This window comes from Mchenga conophoros, linkage group LG15 (genome assembly GCF_057382185.1).
Source record: "Mchenga conophoros isolate Kocher_MC1m ecotype Shallow Benthic linkage group LG15, M_conophoros_male_GT1.1, whole genome shotgun sequence".
Classification (NCBI taxonomy): Eukaryota; Metazoa; Chordata; class Actinopteri; order Cichliformes; family Cichlidae; genus Mchenga; species Mchenga conophoros.
This window is the reverse complement of record NC_140540.1, coordinates 22869679-22890649: the sequence shown is the minus strand read 5'-3', so window position 1 is coordinate 22890649 and position 20971 is coordinate 22869679. Positions and strand designations below refer to the sequence as shown.

Below are 20971 nucleotides of genomic sequence, written 5' to 3'. Positions count from 1 at the left end.
CATCCAGGGCTTCTGCTTTATGTGACGCTGATGTAGGACAGAACAGCCAGTGTGTGAACAGTCAGGTCCTCACTGTCAAAGACACTCTTAGTTATAAAGGATGTACAACTGGTTATAAAGGTGTGACCTTCAAAACCAGTTGGTTCATAAGATAAACTGATTTCTGTTGAAGTTAAACACAGAGCTTTCACAACCACAGCTGCAGATCTCAAAGGAAATACCCTTGTATTTCTGAAGCTAATATATGACACCATACTTGCATTATAAACAAACATGAGGCTGTGTAATTCTAACCTGTTTCTGCAGTACTTTAAAGCCCTTAAATTTAATGAATTAATATAAAGTCTACTGTGAGGATGCACGATCACAAGAAAATGTGCCATAGTCCAAACATGGACCTAACTGTGTAAAGGGTAAAACATAAGAAAAGATTAGTTGTAGTTTTGTAAATATTTTGAGCAGCACCGTGTTTGCACCAACAGCAGCTCACAGTTTGCACAATAAGCATGTCAATAAAATAGAAACAGCCATTATAAAAGCTTTATTCAGGATTCAGGAATCAAACAGGATATCAAACTGATGCTGAAGATGTCAAACACATTATGTAACTGAACCGCAAAGAAGTTCTACAATTTTTAAAAATCATTGTGAACAGACAGAGAGGCGATTTAGAGAAGACTTGCAGTTAACATCAGTTTGGATTTTGACTCTTCCCACAGGTTTGAGCTCCACCAGCCCAACCTCGTGCCCATTCAGAGTGCTCAGAAATAATCTCAAGTAGGAGAAAAACAAAAGGTTTGGTTGCATCATAGCACACCTCGAGAGTGGACACATTTATTAAAATAAACCCTAAATAGCATCATTTTTATTAATTTACCAAACTTGCCTGATAAATATCAATACTTTGTAATTATGGTGAAAAAATCTCATTTGTGTATAAAAAGTCTCACATGCACAGCAGCTGTGTGAAGCAGCTGCTTCATTTGGGCAACAGGAATCAGAAATTTGCTGATTTGATTTACCAGCATGTAGATATTCTGACATGTGCTGCATTCATGCTGTTCTTCCTCTTACATATTTTTTTCCACTGTGACTGTTTGTCCATATTTGCACCTGTAGCTCTGTCCTGTCTGCTTTCATGCTACATCCTGTAGTTAAGCCAGGGCGTGCTCTAAATTTCAGGTTTTGTGTTACCTAATGTGACTCCCCTCATTGTTTATTTCTTTCCTTTTCATCCTCTTCCTCATATTTCTGCAATCAAAGCTATTCACATGGCCAAGAGAGCTGCATGAGGCCAAGTTTCAATGGGGAAGTTACAGTCATTTAAAGAACCCATTAAAATGCTCCATCCACTGTGCAAACCCTATAACACTAACAATATGGGAATTCTAGCAGTCCCAGAGTAGGCAGCCTTGGTTGGCGTACAGAAACTACTCTAGATCTAGACTGTGTTTAGGTGCAAAGCTTTCTAAAAGTCAGCATTCCTTTTCCCATTTCTTAATTTTTATTTGGTAAATGGTAAATGTTTTGGCATATTTAAATAGCGCTTTTCTACTCTGAGCACTGAGCAATTCTAGTCATTTAAGGTGGCTTTGCATCATTCATAGTTCAAAATAATCTTTCTTTATCTCATACTTGGTACAGCTCCTAAGTTCATCCTCTCTGAAACAGGCCATTTTAGTTCCTGTTCCTTTAAGGCCACCCACCCTTTAAGCCTATGTTTCTTAAAGTGTGGGGCAGGTCCTGTAGGTGGGGCACAGAGCCACTGCAGGTGGGACACTGTCAACCTGGTGAAAAATATGAAGTGAAACTGGGTTTGCTTTTACTAGGCAGAGTATACAAAAATAGTTAGCTGATGCTGCTGCACTGACCTTTAAAGGTCAACATTAGAGGAGTTGTACCTCACACAAAGATCCTTTGTTATCGTTCATCCTCGTTTTTTTTTTAAACTCTCGAGAGTGTTGCGCTTCTAAAATGGGGCATATGCCACAAAAACTAGGAGCTGCTGTTGTAAGCTTACTTTCTTCTGATTGGCTGCCCCTTGCAAACAGAAGGTTTGAACAGAAGATGGGTGGGGCTTTTGTGCTCACTTTAGGAATATCCTCTCTCACTGACATCACAAAGAGCCTACCGTTGAAAAAAATGGTATGAAACGGAGCATTTAGAGCAGGGTGGAGCCAGAGCTTTAGGATCACAGGGGTTACTTGTACATAAAGTGTTCTCATAATTGAGAACCTCAATAACTGAGACTATTCCCAAAGCAGTAAATGAAAGCTTAAGCCAAGCAACAAAACAAACAAACAAACAAACAAAAACCTTAGGATATATTCCAGACTGGAGATGATTGCATCCCGCTTGGTGTGACAGACTAAAGATTTCACATTTTGTGCAGTTTACTGGGGCTTTACTTTGGTGAGTTTCTGGTTAGATCCCAGTAAGAAACCGACTGGGATGCTGCAGTAAAGACAGTGACAGGTATTTGACCAACTGAAATAAAACCTCGAGCTGTGCTTGGTTTTAATTTCCAGCTTATTAAACATCCTTTAAAAGCAGATTGCAAAAGACACAGGAAACATTCTATGATTGTTATTTTTTGTTTGTTTTTTTTGTCCATCTCAGCTATTTGAAAGTTCTGGGTTTTAAGGTGCACTTGGTTTTCACTCTCCAATACAGACACTTGAATCTCCAAACCACACAATTTTCCGGCTTCTCTTGGAGCAACATTATTTCAAACCAGTGCAGCTCATAAATAAATCAGGTCTTTATACCTGAAAGGTCTGCATTTCTTTTCATGCTACAAAGACCCATAAAAAAGTCTTCATCAGCTTTCTATTCAGATATCCTCGATGCAGCACTGTGACATGATTGCTCATGCATGGTCAGTGTGTGAGCAGCATTCTCTCTTTGAGTTGAGGGATGAGTGTGACAGGGCACATTTTTTAAGAGGGAGTAAAGGTCACATGGTCAGGGGTCAGGAGAAGGGGACTTCCCATCTTTGCGTGTATGCGCTCAGTTCACAGGGGCTGATCACCAACATTCGGGAATCGTCCATCCCGTCCAGAGCCATCTCCGAGTCCAGGCAGAACCGGGAGACGAGGTGCTCCAAGTGAGTCCCTGACTTCTGCCACCGCTGCAGGAAAAATGAAGAAAAAAAACATTTAAAAAGTTAAAAACAAACATTTAAAATCTTAACTACTTTATCATCTCATGTAAATTAGAAAACAAAACATTTACTGGTTAGTGTGGAAAACATACCACAAATAAGGAGTCCAAAAATTAATTTTTTGTTGTTGTTGCTGTGCTTCATTTTTTTTTTTGCTCACTATTGATCCAGCTGCTGTACTGCAGTCAAGAGCTGCTCGGAGGATCTAATGAATGCAGAAACCTGCAGCAGCTGTGAAAAGGTCTTCAGTCATGCTCTGCTGAGCAGGTGTATTACTGTATGACCGCAGAGAAATATGCTGAGAAACACGAATCTGACAATGACAGAGCTGATGTCACACTCTTTCGCATAAAAAAGAAAATGAAAAGAAAACGTTTTTTAGGGGTTACACCTGCACACACAGCACTGAATGGCAGGCCTCGCTCAAGTCACTGAAGTAATTTAGAAAGCATGGAATATGCAGGCTATACAGCCGCCACCGAATCTAACAATACACCAACATAACATCTAAGAAAAAAAAACAGGATGCTTCAGCAGAAATCCCCAGGAACCGCACGCCGCACGATGACCACCAAACAGAGGTTAGCACCACAATTCTCATCAGAGGACCCGTCGGAGAAGCACGCTTCACTGAATCCTGAACGCTGTTATTGGTGATCAAATCTTTACTTTCAGAAGTGCATGTGTATGCAGATTTTACAAGTATGAAAAGTGCAAGTTTTCACTGATTTATATATATCCTCCATCCAGCTGGGCCATGTTCTCCCTGTGGATGTGTGGGTTTTAGTGGGACTCATGACTCGGGCTAATTGGTGATTCTAAACTGGCCTTAGGTGTGCATGGCTGTGCTTTTGGGTGTACTCAGCCTCTCACACTCCTATAGCTGAGTTGGGCTCCAGCCTGTCTATGACCCATGTCCATATAAGTGATTAGGATCTTACAATGGTAAAATATTCTTCCAAAAATCACTTCTAAGTTGTGTCAAGCTCAACTGCTGTTAAAATGTTCATGAAAAAAGAAAGTAATTTAAGTAATCCTAATAATAAAAACAAATCAAACACTGATTCAGGCTCCCTGGTGGAGTTATTAAATGTGCCAGCTCAATAGCTTACAACTGCTTTCACTGATGATATTTGTTCCCTTTTTACTCAAATAATACTTCAATAATTGTTTGTATTGTTTGATTGGAATCATTCAGACTAATGTTAAAAGCTGTGTTTTTGTCAGGAGCGAAATTATTCTCACCTTTAATATTCATTAAAATCATTTTCTACAGATGCAAAGTGACTAACATTTTTCACATGACTCCACCAACTTTACTTGAAGCCACCTGGTAATAAAAACATATTTATGGTTGTACTTCCACATCTAATTATACTCTCTACATTTATTGATTAAAAGGTAATCATAAATTCTGACCGCTTTCAGTTTACAATGGACAGCATGTGATTCCCCACAGTCACCACTAGATGGAGAAGTCTCCTGACTTTTTCAACAATCCAGTGGCTCTTTGACCAGATAGACACTGTGTGTGTGTGTGTGTGTGTGTGTGTGTGTGTGTGTGTGTGTGTGTGTGTATTATTCATAGCTGGATTCTTTAGCTGTGAAACAAAGCAGTAGATATGATCAGACATGAAAAGAGGCTTTTATCTAGCAGTGGGTCTGAAACCCAGCCATCTGAGACAGACAAAGAAAAACAGAATAAAAGATAAAAGAAGAGAGACAAAACGAGGGAAAAATAGAAACTATTTGTGTGTGTGTGCCATTTGTGTGATATCTGTATCTTTGTGTTTCATAATTTGCACGTTTGTGTGGTTATCTCCTTGTATCAGTGTTTTTATGCTTACGTTGGCTCAGAGCGGCCATGTTGTATTTGCTGAGCCTCTGAAGCATATCACTGTCATGTATCTTGATCTCATGAGGCATTGTAAAGACACACACACACAGTCACACAGACCCACACACACACAAATCAGCTTTGTTCTGTAGAAGTGCATTGTGGGTCTGCTGCGGCATTGTCAAGATGACATGCCCATCAGAGTACAGCGACGGGCCGCCGAGATTTTTAATTGAAAAAAAAAGACGGTGGGATAATTAAAAGTAAATTAATTAGTATTCAACTCATTAGTGTCGGCTCCAGCAGACTATAGAGAGTAACATGTTGCGTTGGTCTTTCTCTACACATCACTGTCTCTCTTTTAAGTACTGCACATTAAAGTTCATAAGCCTTTTGTTGCCTTTCAGGATGACTCAAGGGAGATGGGAGTCTTTTACAACCTGGTGAACAACACAGGCTGAAATGAAATCACCTTTCTCCAGGAATCTACAGGTATCAAAATACCCTGGTAAGAGACTGTACATTAAAGGTGGATGTAGCCACTGTGTCATAAGGGTGGAAATGGAAATTATCGTATTTGTACGAGAGCGTGAGAGCAAAGTCACCAGCTAGAAAGTTTAACTATAAAGCTTCATTTTTATTATATTTTATTGCACAAAAGAACAAGAGCGAGATAACAAAGTGCAAAATGCAAGAATCTGCACAGGGAGTATGCTGAACTTGTCTCATTAGAGTCCACCGGAGGCTGAATACAGCAGCTGTAAAAGTAATACAGTCAAGTGTTACTTCTGCATCTAATCAGCTATAAAACACCTTGAAAAAAGTTTTTGGCTCTAAATAGAAAAGGATAAGGATGCTTTCAAAGATTCACAGCAAACAGGAAGCAACACTGAAATAATAAATCTGCAGGCACACCTGCTTGGCAGGTGGTTTTGTTTTGAGCATCTTGGAGGACATGCCACAGATCTTCTGTGAATTCAGGCTGTCTCACTGTCTCTTTGTGAAAACGCAGACCGGCTCCATGATGATAAGATCAGCGCTCTGTGGGGGCTAAACCATCTGTTGGAGAACTCCTTGTTTTTCTTGTGGCTGAAAATAGTTCTTTATGACTCAGGCTGGATGTTTGGGCTTGTCGATGTGCTGCAGAATGAATCTGGGGCTGATCACTGATGAGCCTCAATGATGGATTTGCAGGAAATATATCTGAACATTTAAAGTGCACCACTGCACTTTCTTATCATTTAAATCTCAGGTGAATTCATCAAACAAATGGCTTTTAGTTTGTTTTTGTGTGTCTGTGTTTTTTCCCTCTTGGTGAATAGAGGACATGTTGGCAGGTTTAACAACTCAAACCTTTAAAAGAGAGGTGAACACCAACCATTTTCTGACTCATGTACTCTATTCAAAAATAAATCTGGTTTCCAGCATGAGGCCCATTCGCTTTTTTCTGACAATATTAAGGTTGCTGCTCCTTCTCACTCTGAACATCTGCGACTCCATCTCTTTAGTGCTGTGATTTTTTGATTTGACTGCAAGTTGTCGTTCTAATCCAACAGACATGGCACCAGGAACAGAAATGAGTTCCAGGAAAAAACAGTCTGGTGCCTCAGAGGAAGAAAACAGATTTGTGATAGAGAAACATCCTAAGGACGTGACAGAAAGACCAACTTTCTTTCAATGTTTTTGCCTATTTTTACCTTGTGACAACTTGTGCTACTAACCTACTGTTCAAGAAAAACCACAAGCTGTGATTTATATCTGGTTAACACAAGCCGATATGCTTCTGTGGAAAACTGAAATCAGAAAAAGCTGAGATTTTAAGTAATCTGTAAAATATGCGAGCGGAAGTGTGTGACAGGAAGTCTAAGTATACAAAAGAAACACACTCCATGCAAAATCACTCAAATGTTAAAGAATAAAAATGTATATTTCACACAGGAATTTCTGAAGAACTTTGACATCCCAGGATGGTGCCTGGCTTGAAATCAACAGAACATCTTTTGGGGTTTTAAAGATAAAAATAGAGCAACACAGCACCTCCAGCAAATAAGAGCTGGAAAAAAAAGAAGTTTCTGAAGAATGGAAGAACATCCCTCCAGAAACCTATGCAGCACACCCTCATGTCGAGGACAACTAAGTCTGCCATCAATAATAAATGTGCACATGCAAAGGAAAAAAGTGCACTGCCTTCTGAGGTCCTACTGCAGAGTTTCTATTTTTAACACAATAATAATGAAGTTTCAGTTTTCAGTCTAACTTAAGAGCAGATCTGACCTTCATGAAGGTCAGACACTTAAATGCACTGGTCTCACGATAATGTTTTCTATACATTAGAAAGCTTGATGGTGTTTAGATTTACTTTCACTAATATGTGCACCTTGAAAATAGATCAAAGTTATCCTCATTTGGAACTTTCACTTAAAAGTAAATTGGGGGCACAGAATGTGTCAAGAACAAGGGACAGGGATCTGCATGAAAGAACAATTCATTATGTATTGTGTACAAAAGTACTGAGCCATCTCCACATTACACCTACAGGAGCTGCTCAGCCATGGGAACTAATGCCACGAAGCTCCGGGTGCACCATTTTTGTGCTGAGACACCTCTGTTGTTTTTCAGTGAGCTCTTTAGAGCGACCCATTCTCTCAAAAATGCTTGTAAAAGCAGACATCATGGCTAGATGCTTGATTTTATACATCTGTGGAAATGGGACTGAAAGAACACCTGAATTCAAAGATGAAGAGGTGGAACACAGTACGTTTAACCATAAAGTGTATGTGATAATAAATAAACACAGTGTAGAAAAAAAATCTGGCTTGATTTTGATGCTCATGTGCAGCAATACGCCATGCAGATGGTGTTACATGAAAAATGGCACTCCTCCAAGGTTTAAACTTTTTTCAAGTTGAAAAAGTGCTTAGCAAAATGGTAAAACTGCTCCTTCTAATAGCCTCTTTCACGGAGCGAATGTTTAACCATCACAAATAAAGTTTTTTTTAACAAAAAAATCTTTTAATACTATTAGGTAGCTATATTAGTAAAGATGTCTTTTCTAATATGCAAAATAATAAGAAAGTAACAAAACATATAAAAACTTGAAGTACAAGTACATTAAAACTGTACTTGAGTAAATGGACAAAGTTACATTCCACCACTGGCCCTATCCATGCCCCTGACCCTCCTGATTGGTGTGAGTGTTCCTACACGTCCCTGCAGTCATGCGTGGGTGAGTAATGCTTGTTTTATTATACTATTTTCTGGTCTATTCGCAATGAAGCACTGGTGGCCTTGCAGTACAGTGGCTGCATAGCCATACTGTATGAAGAGGAATTTTATAGGCTTCTTGCATGCTGGGCTTCTACAGATGTGTGTGCATCTGCAAGGAAATAAAATCTGTGGTGCAACTGCCTGTGGTTGTAATTGTATGCTATAGGAGGTGTTTGTCACTAAAACTGAGGTTAGTGGAAGTGTATGTGACTGGATGCTTATTCTACTGGGTTTGTGAGTGACGAGATGGCACTCAGCGCATGTTAATCAAAGTGTTTGTAAGTGCGAATCTAAGTGGCTACATTCTCTCAGCTCCTCAGGTCAAACGTAATTTTTCCCTCTCATACTGAACGGTCTACTCTCACCTTCTCTTTACCTCTCTCACCCTGCCTCTCTCTCCTTCTCTGTCTGTCACGGTCTGTTTATTTCCGTCTTCACCACTCACTCTCACTCCCCGTTTTGCTGTCTTCCTCTGTGTCTTTCGTCCCATCACCGCGCCCACATTTCTCTAGCCTCAATTTAACCTCTCTGCATTTTCTCCTCTCTCTCTCTCTCTGGGTCTGAGTCTCTCTACCAGTCAGCTCTGGGCTGTTTCTCTGGTGGATCGCCGTTCTAATTAGCTATCATCCCTCTACTTCCTGCCTTCTGACACACAAACACGCACGCACACATACGTATGCACACTCTCAAGTGGGACATGTAACAACACTGTGTGTGCGTGTGTGTGTCTCGGTACAAAAGTTTAAAAGTTGCATGAAAGAGATCCGCTTTAGTGGCTCAGCTAAAAAACACAAACAAAACATACACAGTGACTGGTGTGTGTGTGTGTGTGTGTGTGTGTGTGTGTGTGTGTGTGTGTGTGGTTTCAGTCCTTTAGTTTAAGTCTCAAGGACTCCAGCTTTAAACACCTGCCTGTGCGCTTTTTGTGTTCAATTGTCTTCATCATTAGCCACAAACCTCCGTTCTTCCTTCCTTTAATTCCTCCTTTCAAACTGTTCCTTTCCCTATTTTGGTTTTGCTTCCTTTGTTCCCTTCCTTATTTCTGTTTGCTTTTTCTTTCCTGCCATTTAGCCTTCCTTCCTTTCCACATTGTTCTTTATTCCTTTTTCTTCATTCATCCTTTTCTATTTAGTTCCCCAAGCTACCTTATTTATTTCCTTGTTAATGTCCTCTTTCCATTTCGCCCATTTATGCATGTTTGTTATTCATTCCTTCTTTACATCATCCATCTTTTTTTCCTTCCTTCATATAGCTCCCCTCCTTCCTTCCTTCCCTCCCCTCCCAATTCTTTCTCCCTTTCTTTTATCCATACCATTTCGATAAATTTATTCTTTGTTTGCTTCCTACTATTTAGCATTCCTTCCTTTCATTCACTGCTTCCTTCCTTCCTACCGTCCTTCCTTCATTGCGTGTCCCATTTACACCTACCTGCATGCATTCTTTCCTTTTCCTATTGTTTCTTCCTCACTTTTCTTATTCTTTCCTTCCTACACCTGTCCTCCTTCTTTCTTTCTCTCCTTTCTTCCATGCCACATTACACTTTCCTCCCTGCCCATATCTTTTTTCCTTCATTCCTTTCCCCTGCCTTCTTTACCTGTTTCCTTCCTTTTTTCCTATCCTTAATTCCTTCCTTCTTTCTTTTTCTTTTCTTCTTTTCATGCCCCCACGGGCTTTCTTTTCCTTCCCTATTCTTTCTTCCTTTCTTCCAATCTTCCTTTCTTTTCTATACCTTGCTTTCTTCCTTCTTTCTCTCCTTTCTTTGATGTCCCTATTATATTTTCCTTCCCATATCCTTTGTTCCTTCATTTCTTTCCCATTCTCCTCTCCTAACTTCCTCTATGTATTTCTATCATTCTATTTTCTCTATCCTTACATCCTTCACCTCTGTCATTCTTTCTCTCCACTTTCCTCATTTTTTTAAACATTGTTTTCCATCTTTCCTCCATCAGTTTTGCTGATAAAGATCTTTTTGTTTGCTCTTCCTCTTGCTTTACCTCCAAACCCCTCTCCCCAGTGTACTGAGAGTGTCTCCATAAAGAGCACACGTGCAGGAGAGTACGCTCCTGTCCGTCAGAGTCACATCCAGTTAACAATCCAGAAGAGCAACAACTTTCTCCCCAGATTCCCTCAGCTGGCACATCTATTGTATCTGAAGTTTTTGTCTCGTTTGGTGACAGCACATCCTCTTCTGCTGCTGCTGCCACAGGGGAGCTTACTGCTGAGGTATAAAAATATGCAGACCCCTAGAAGCCTGAGCCTCACTCATAAAGGCTAAAATGGGGCGGACTGTTCTTCAGGTGAGGAATTAAGTGAACAAATGCACAAAGACTCTTGAATCCTGTGACAAGATTTATTTTGATTTATTGTGTTTACTTTTTGCTCTGGGCTTTTGTTGATGTACACTGTGTGCTGCAGCGACGTGTTATATGATGAACGGCTGCCCTACGAGGTCATTTGTTTGTTCTTTTTCTTTTCTTTACCTTTTTCTCCTTTCACATCCACATTTTTTCCTCCCTTCATTCTCTTTTCTTTTATCAGTATTTACTCTTTATTCTTTTATCATCACACATCAACATTTCCTTCAGCCTCCATTTCTCTTCTCTTACTCCTTTAGTCTTTCTCTTCCTGGTTTTAGCCCCTTGTCGCTCCCCTAATTACCTCTCCTTTTACTTCAATTTCCTGTCTCTCCTTTTTCCCCCGCTTTTTGCGCTTCAATGACTAATGGATCAAATAATGCATAATAAGAGCAATGACGAACACTGAGTGAATCATACACCCTAGCACCTGTACATGGTTTTTAATGTCTGATCCTGCCCACGTGTCCAGTAGATTCTATTAATCCAGATGGGATGAACACAAATACACACGCACACACAGATGAACATTTACACATAGGTGCACTTTTGCAGAATTTTCCATGCAGACTGAACAGTTGGTGGGGTGTAATGAGCTAATCTTCTGCAATACCTCTCCCTTAACTTCCTCTCCTCTGTGTCCCTCTGCCTTTCTATTTTCCTCATCTTTTCTTTTTGTCTGTCTAGCTTCACCTTTCCACCTGTGCCTCTCTCCATCGCTCTCTCTCTCTCTCTCAGGTGATTTATTGGTTGTCAGGTCGTTCTGTGCTGCAGGAGCTTCTGGGACGCCGTCAAGGTGCCCAGTGGTCAGGTAATGACAAGAGCGAGTGTGTATGTGTGTCTGTATTTCTAGCTACCTGTCCAAAAAACTGTCAAGCATCTGCTCCTGCAGAGTGTGTGTGTGTGTGTGTGTGTGTGTTAGTGCGAGTATGTGTGTGTGTATAACAATCATCTTTAGACAAATTTGCCTTCAGATTAATTAACATTTAGATTAATTTATCAGCCATATGATATACGGTTATGACCCGCCAGCAGATACGCACCACCTGTCTTCCTCGACTGTGTGTGTCTGTCTAAGTGTATGCGTGTATGTGCTCAGACCTGTTTGCCATCCGCCATGTTGCAGGGCAGCAGCAGGACCTGGGAGGCAGGGAACGTGGTGGAGACAGACAGGCAGTGCTGCTGCTGTCGGATCTGCTGTCCGTGAGTGTACACCCACTCCTGCAGAGAGGAAGATGGAGTTAATCATTTTTATCTGCTCTGAATTTTGAAATGCTGTGTGTGGGTTTGGTTTTTGAAAGCTGACATTTTCAAGTGCAGCCCCGCCTCTGGTGTTGTTTCTGATAAGCGGTCATGAAGATAAAGTCATTAAAGACAGCACAACAGCGGTAGAGACAGGTGGAAAAGCAACATTAAATTGGTGTGAATTTAATCCTCAACTCCCATTGTTTCTTGCTTTGCACCAGACCTGACTGCAGGGATTTGCTCCCATCTGGCTACAAGAGTATCGGTGAAGCCTGGCTCGCAGTTGGCATTGCAGTTCAGCACAAATGTGCTGAATGGGGAGGAAATTAGGGCTCTATCCAGGCCAGCCATCCACAACAAACTGTGAAAGCCATTTCTTTATAGACCAAACAAACAATGCTGACATGCTTGTCAAAGCAAATGGTTTAAATCGTCTTAATCGTGTTTGATTTTGATATATCTTTATTAGAATTAAAGGGCATTTAACAAACTAGGGATGATCCTGACTTATAACTTTTCATTTCAATATGAAAATACTGAAAAAGTTCCTGCAGCTATTTCTTGCCTTAATAAATATATATAAACAGTCACATGACAAAGAAAGTTTTCACGGGATCCTAAAAGGTAAAAAGAATACTCCGTGATATTTTCCTTCATAGTTCAGTCAAATTTGTCTTATAAGGAGAAATCTTGTAGAGAAATGTTGCCTCTTTTTTATGACACTGTTTTACCCTCATTGATGTTTGCAGGCATTCATTTCTGCTCACCTCTCTTAAGGTCCTGCCACAGCATTTCAGTCGGGCAGAGGTCTGGACCGACTGGGCCATTGCAGGACCTTGATTGTTTTTTTCAGCCATCAGTTGCATATTTGCTGCTGTGTTTATTATCATCGTCCTTTTGCAATGATCCAATTTAAGCCCAGCTTTAGCTGTTGAACAGATGGCCTCACATTTGACTCTAGAATACTTTAGTATAAAGAAAAGTTCATGGCTGATTGCATGGTCCGAGTGATTACAGAGCAGTTTTGCCCAAGCAGTCTATTTGTCTTCCATTATTCAATTTTCACCAGCTTATCTGAGTCCAGGTTGTAGGAGCAGCGGTCTAAGCAAAGATGCTCAGACCTTCCTCTCCTGTAGAACTGCCTGAAGGGTTTACTGTGAATAATGAGCTAGCAACAGATGCAAGGCTTAAAGTCAGAGTTTTCAATGTCACAAAGATGACACCTGGCTAGATCACCCTGGTAACTATAATGACATATAACCTTGTCTGAAGCAGGCAGTGTTACAAGTTTCAGGTAAAAACAGCTTGAAATGATACATTTTTATGGATTGTGTTTAGAAAGCACTGAAAGAAGTCCTGCTATCAAGTTACAGACTGTGTATCTCATTATCAGCATTATCTTCAAGTATTCGTTGGTGAAGCAAAAAATGCATGAATACGTTTTTTTTGTTATGTTGTTTCTTTAAACTGCTGGAATTGTATAAAATAGAGCAAAAAATAGAAAAATCAGTCAATCCATTTGTAGCACATTTATCACCAAGAATAATCAGTCTACAAAAACGATCTCACTAAGCTCCGGCCACAGATACATTTCTTTCAGAAGCCTGTGAGAGAGTATCAGACCTGTGTAGCTCACTGTGTAGCTCACTGTGTAGCGCATATTGTATAAATGTATCAAGATTAAAGTCAGACAATATATAACTCACAAAGCTCGAACGTCTTGTCCAAAATGATTATATCAGACTCAGTCCGAGTACCTTTTTTTAAAAAACTTAAATTAGATAGAGAGTTGCAGACAAACATTTATGAGCAATGTTGAAAACAGATACTTAGAAAAACACAAATACTTTTCATAAATCAATGGAATTAGCTTTTTTTAATGGTCATCAAGACATGATTAGTAGTTACTACAAATGTCTGCAGTCTGCAGGGAACTGGTGTACTTTAATTGTCTTAGTTACTAGTTAATTAACAGATTACCATTTTATATTCAACACGCATGAAAATTGCTACTCAACAGTCAGCTTTATATTAAATATAATTAATCATGAATAGTATTAAGTATAAAATCATTAGATATCACCTTACATTAGATCAGCTTCATTGAGGAAATTGTACATACAGATGAATGTACACTCTAAAAAGTAATTAATGTGACCTTTAGTCATTACTTACATATATATGTTGTTGTGAAATGAAAAATCAAGTTCATAAATACTGTTAGACTTCCTAATTAAAAATTTTATTTTATTGAGTTCGGGTGACACATAAATTATGCCTCTTTACTCAATATATAATCGTGATTTGTCTGAATTTAAAATCTTCTATTAATCAAAAAACAATATAATTTTAAGTTCTGTTGATGTAAAATACAACTTGATGATGTGTAAACAGCTCACAGTTCCCTTCTTCTACTCAAGCGGACATATTCAACAGCACGTGTTCAAGGTTTATCATAGCTGTCTTTAGCTGTGTTCGTCGCGAACGGTGAGTAATTTTATGCGAAATTACACATATTTGCAGTCGCTCTGGATTTTGTTAGTTTACTTTAAAACAACGACGTAACATACATAACATACATCTTAGCTTGCCCCCGCGTTTGTGTGTTTCAATATACACACAGCAGCTAATTCCACGATAGCATAAATTGTTGGGCTCTTTTTGGAAAATTTAACACTGACGTTACTCTAATGCAGACCACTGTAATTGTCTTATAATTATTAAAAGATAGCGGACGTTGTTAGCCCCGGCGCTAACTACTATGCTAACGTAGCTAGCCAAGCTAAGTTGTGTTCACTGTGATTTTATTTTTGAAATGTGAAATTTATTTTTTGAAGGGAAGCATTTTATGTTAGTAATTGATAAGAAACGCTTCTAAATTTTCGTAACGTTACGGGGTGAAGTTCAACCCCATTGGCTTCTGCGCAGGAAGTGCGGTCGCCATTAGTCCGGTGTGTCTGTTGACCGCTAAGAGCGGTTCTTCACCGTCTGCTCGGCCTATTTTCACAGGTAAAAGACCAGACACCATCTTGGTTGGGTCCCCATTCGCCGCCAGTGCATTTTTTCTACTGAGGAATGTATTCACCCATGGTAAATAAGGAAAATGTTTAAATATTTTTCCAAACGGATAAGGCAAGAAAGGTCAATAATCCCACATATGGTTTCAGTAGTATGCCAGTTTTTGCAACACTAGGGTGCACAAAAATGACCATAGCTGCTGACTCAGCATTGATTCCAATTTGGTTTTGGAGAATGAAATGAAAACAGATCAAGTGGGATTATTGACATTGTAGCTTGTGTATAAAAAGTTTGGGGTTTTTTTTGTATTTACTGTCAGAAATGATTCTGTCCTGTCATGCCACACCTTATGTTTGCTTTTGTTGATAAAAAACAACTAATATATATATATATATATATATATATATATATATATATATATATATATAAGTTTTTTTTTTTTGTTTGTTTGTTTTTTGAGTTAACACATTCCTCAGTAGAAATACATGCACTGGGGGCGAGTGGAGACCCCTCCAAGATCGCGATCGGTGGGGATACACGCTCCAACAGACTGGCCCAGTCCATGTCACCTCTATGTATATTTGATCTATGGAAAGCCACGTTAGGCTTTCCAGCACCCAGTGTATTCAGGTCTATGTAGTTTTGAATGTTTGGTTCTAGCTCACACAGCTTTGACAGGTGAAACTTATTCACTGTATTGAAGACTCACAGGTGAAGTTGAAAATACCATCTTTTGTATTTTTGTGCAGGCACAACTTTCTGGTGTTATACACTGTCCTGGCGTTGCAGATCTAGGGGTTCCAGTTAAGACGTGGTCAGCCTTCTAAAGAAAGTGGGAATCTCACCGAAATATTCAGTTACTTTGCTGTGTTTCTTGCCAGGACAAAGGCTCAAACCATCATCTTCTCCTGGTACCAAGGGACCTTCTTAACAAGTAAGCTTGAATTGAGTAATTCAGAATCATGAATCATGCTGACTGCAAATGAAAAGTATGAATTGACATGAAGGATTTTCAGAAGCCGATTTGGACTTGGGACTACATTACGACAAAGCACTGCTGTAAGCCTCCACATGGTTATAACACAGCAGTTGAAGCCACTGCCGACCAGTGTCTATAAACCAACATGCTATTTGTGCAATATTTCTTCAACAAATCAAAGATCCATCCATTGTTACTGCAGCTTACTATGCTTGTATAGTAGTGGCTGTGTGTGTTTGTTTATGGAAGCTGGAGGCTTTTTCAACTGTTGCGTTATATCCATGCACCATACAGTGGATGTTTACAGCGGTGTTTGTCGTAACTGCAATGTAGTCTCAAGTCTAAATCAGCTTCTGCAAATCTTCCGTGTTACTTTTGCACTTTTCATTTGCCGTGAACATGATTACTAAGCTCCCAAGAAATATTTGTTTTCATTACTGAGTCATTTTAATCACTTTTGCACACAACATGCTAGCACCTGCTATTCACTTACATTGTTTATGCTCTGCTAAAGCAAATGGATTGCTTCCGGAGAATTAGTGTGCTGTTTACAAAAGGCTTGTTTCTCACTTTCTAACTGTGACAATATGGCAATAGATAAAATTTCACTTAGAAGTGGAATAACCCTTAAAAATGATTTATTAGATTTTCTTTTCAAAGTGGAAAAACAAAACTGTGAAAAACAAGACATTTTTTATTTTAAACGTTGGATTATGGTTTAATTTAGCTTTTAAAAATTACAGAATGACAAAGTAAAATCACTGAAAAACACAAAAGACAACCTGTTTTAGCTTATTTTCCTACCTGTAGTAGTTCATTCCCTTATGCACGTCATCCTGAAGTGCTTGAGCTATGTATTTTATACATCCTAACATTTAATTTCTCCTACAGGGATGAGGAGGAGCTCAACGCAGACCTTGCAATGCAAATCATGAAGATTGCTATCATTGGTGATGGGCCTGCAACCATCATCGTTGAGGGATCCAAGATCCTGGAGAGGATTGATGTTGCCAGATCCTGTGCTTTGATGATGGGAGTAATCTACGCTCTGAACCTTACCTATCCCAAGCAGCTGAAATTTACCTTTGAGGTATTTCAAAAGCTATGCCTTGAGCTTGATGGACAAAAAGCCAGCTCTAAAGTAATGAATCTTAAGTTTGGTATTTTCTAGAGCAGACTTGATAGACCATTCGTGAGTGAGTTTCACAAAAACCTTATTCCTGCATTTCTGGCACTACTTCAATGTGTTTTACTAAATTTTAAAGCGCTGTTCTTAAGTCTTCTGAGTTAATGTTTTGCCGTGCCTTAAATGCTGTTATTTGCACATTTTTAAGGAATGCGTTTAATTTCTCCCATGACCTGTGTTCTGAGGGTATTGGTGTGTTTTAAAGTTTGTGTAATGCCCTCTTTAGCTGGCCTTAATCTTGAGGGTGAAAAGTCAAATATAGAAGAGAATCAAGAATACTTTGTAAGAGTGCTGACAAAGTTGAATGAAAGAAGCTTTGCTCATTTTATGTTTAAATTAGTGCATTTAATGTATAGCAGCCTGTCATCTATTGTTTTGATTCACTGTCACATGTTAAAGTTAAAAAAAAGAGGATTCAAGTAGTAGGTTTTATTACAATTTTAATACACAGCTCATTAAGTTTCAGCAGGCAACTTGTGTTCTAGGAAACTGAAGCCCACAAATCTTGCACTTCACACGCACGTTAAAGAATTGTGATGTTTGTTATTGTAATTAAATGGGTCTAACTCATTTGAATACATCTTTCTGAATTTCTATTCTTTCTGAGCACCAGGTACGAGTCCCTTAGCTGATGTCCAGGTATTTGGCATCACATCTGCCGCATTCAAACAAATACACACAACATCCATTTCTTTTTCTGAAGGTCATGACACAAGAGCACACACAGCGCATGTTAAGGCTGACCTTCGTTTGGGGAAAAAAGTGATCGACAAGTTTCTAAGGTCTTAGAACCTTGACTTCTTTGTGGGCAGGCACCACCATGCATGAGCCTGCCCACGCGGTAGTCATGGTTATAAGACACAGCCAAATGATCAAGGTTGTATTTTGGAGCGACTTAGCCTGCTGGGAAACAGGTAAATGCCCTTATAGAATCTCCTGTAGGACCAAAAAATTACTACACTGTAACCAAAATATCATATTTGACCAACATAAATACTATTTATGCCGACAGTTAAGTTCATTTTAATTATAAATGTGTTTTATTTTGATCAAAAAGCTACTTCACCATACATAAATATAATCTTGGATCAACTTAAATTCCTGTGTATTTGTTGACAATTATTAAGTTCATGTTACTCAGAATGTGGTTTTTTTTTGTGGCCAAAAAGTAACTTCACTATACGTAAAATTCACGTTGGATCAACTTAAATTTTTGTGTTCTAGTCGAAAATTATTAAGTTAATTTTACTTAAGAATGTTTTTAATTGTGGCCAAAAAAGCTACTTCACCATACTCAAAAATATTGCTTTGAATTAATGCTATTCTGCCAGAAGTTGGCTTAACTCAAAAATTCTAGTGGAAAACGTTAACATGTTTTTTTTATTTGAACCAATGTTTTATTTATTAGAGTGTATATCATTAAGAAAAAAATACTAGATTTTACATTGGTACAACATTCAGGGCCACATTTCCAAATTATGAGTGATTTTGTGTTTACAGCCATTAACATGAAATTTTCAGCTCTGTACTTGTGATCTGTACTGGAGCTTTGTTGCTTTTACCTAAACTCCAAACACTTCTTTTTTGTTTGGCATTTTAACTTAATGGATTACTCTATTCTCAGATTAGCTTTTCATTAATTTTCTGTTGACTTGCTTTTCAGTTAATCATTAAATCTTTCAGTGAATAAGTAATGTGTTTTTCAACCCCCCCCCCCCCCCCCCCCCTTCATTTCATATTCAAACATTATTAACATAATCATACTGCTATAAGTCTGCTGACTTGACCTTATAGAATAATGGAGGTCGAGAGTCAGATGGCAGAACAGTGGGAGGTCTTTTCAAACCAGCTGGGTGATTTATGACATTTTATCTTAAATATCTCAACGCTGCGGGGTGTATTTCATCACATGATTGATTTATTGAACTGCAGCAAAGAGAATGACATTAGAAGTTAATTGGTCCTGCAGCTCAGTACATCTTCTCTCTACTGGAACGTCCCAGGATTCGTACTTAAGAGTCAGTGTTCAACAATATAAAACCAGTAACCTCACCACTGCTCAGGCTGGGATGTAACTAACACACCTGTTTTCCAATGAGAATTCTAAAGCATTTTTAAATCCGTCAAGATCATTGTTGTTATTACTGTAATAATAACAATAATAAAAATTTGAGCACATTTCTATTATAATTTTCGTAGATGCATATTAAATAGCTGGGCCTGAGGATTCCGCCTGCTTTTTCTGTTTCAGCTTCTGGTGAAAATGTCTTTATTTAAGTAAAGAAAGACACGAAAATCAGGCACTGACTCACACTTCAATATTTCCTGGAATATAAGGCAGTGTGGCCCTCATGGTGGTCCTGCATTACTTTCAAATAATTATTCCTAACGTTTATAATCTCTTGGCCTCGCTGCTGACTCATGCCTTATTCTTCTGTTTTCTTTTGAATTTGCCTGGTTTCAGACGTGAGAAAAGGATTTTTATTATTTCAGATGTGTTCCAACAAGATTCGACTTTCTGCACAATCCTGACATGTCACGTATGCATATCTCAGGAATATTTTTAGAAAGTCACCGCCTGCATGTAAACACGTTAGGCAGAGGTTGAAGCGGACTGCTAACTGTGATGGGAATCAAGCTGCGGGTAAACACGCTCACTGGTTATGCTGTTAAACATTAAGCAGGTCAGCACTGAAACAAGGTCTGCATGCTCAGCACAAGTGTTCCCCAGATAGCTAAAAGGTTAAAAGCAAAGTGGACTTTGGCTCAAAATAATGATGACACCTGCAGCTCTGTGTACAAAGCTGTGAGTGTAAGCTTTATTCTTTCCTGAAAAAAAAGAAAAAAGAAAGTTGCCCGAACTACTTTCTATTTGTGTGCACATTCAGAGTCGACAGCAGAAATGATTAAAGTACAATTTCATGCCTGTGCACTCATTACATTTGGAGCAAATTGTGTTTAAATTCATGGTTTTGTGGCTCAGTGGGTTGGATTTCATACCCATCATTCTTGTACCTCATCTTACATTTCTGCTATGTTATACACAGTTGTCCACCTCCCATTAATACACTCATATAATGCATTTGAATCCTTGCTTTGCAGGATTCAGTTCTAGTTTCTGCTGCTGTGGGTTTATAAAATGGTCTCTCTGCCTCTGCTATTGATTTTTATTTCCTTGTATGTGAAAGTTGGTGCAAAATTTCTTTTCTTTTTTTTCTGATGGACCGAAGCTTCAGATTTTTAAGCTTCAGAATGGCTATTTTTTGTTCTTACATTGCATTATTTACACTATTAATGTCCCATATTTGATATTCCATTATTATTTCATTACTTATGCCAAAAAACTTCTCGTCAACTTTCAAGTTGATGTCCTGTGGGAGAGCTTTGTTTTCACTTGCTATTTTGAATTGCTTTTCACTTCATGTTTGGCTGCCTGCGCTGGTAATCCAGCATCCTCATCTAACAAATTGGAAGAGAGACCAGGGGACACCCCGAGTCCAAAGTGAGACAAACAAAGACATTTACAAACTTCTTCACCCTCATTCGACAATAAAGAACCACTGAAAGGTTTGGACAGGCTAAGAGGATCCAAACTATTGACTAGTACTGTATATCAGCTGGTGGAACCATTCTGGCCTCTGCTATGTTACTCAAACACTAACACAGGTTTTGCTACTATTTAGGAAATTACTATTCAAATTAAGATGTGTGGGCTTACAAAACATTTGCATGACTGACTCGTAGCAATCTTCGATAAGTCTGGAAGTAGACCCCACTTTACCACGTCACTGGAAATGTGAGTAATAGCTACAAAATGGACGTTACATTAAATAAGATTCCTAACTGTGATGGAGAGCATAAATCCATAAGGAAAGGTTTACAAAGTTTCAAATAAAATCAACACAAATGTCATTTTCTCAAA

General features: G+C 38.9%; 1 protein-coding gene across 1 annotated transcript in view; it reads right to left on the bottom strand.

Moving 5' to 3' along the window:
- Positions 1 to 526: 526 nt before the first annotated feature.
- Positions 527 to 20971, bottom strand: part of galnt14 (UDP-N-acetyl-alpha-D-galactosamine:polypeptide N-acetylgalactosaminyltransferase 14 (GalNAc-T14)) — a 233650-nt gene continuing 213205 nt past the window's right edge. Inside the window, exons 14-15 of the mRNA XM_085248120.1 lie at positions 11723 to 11842; positions 527 to 3130 (exon numbers count right to left, since the gene is read on the bottom strand). Coding sequence (XP_085104246.1) covers positions 2972 to 3130; positions 11723 to 11842 — 279 coding nt within the window. The 3' untranslated portion in view covers positions 527 to 2971. The remainder of the gene's footprint in view (positions 3131 to 11722; positions 11843 to 20971) is intronic.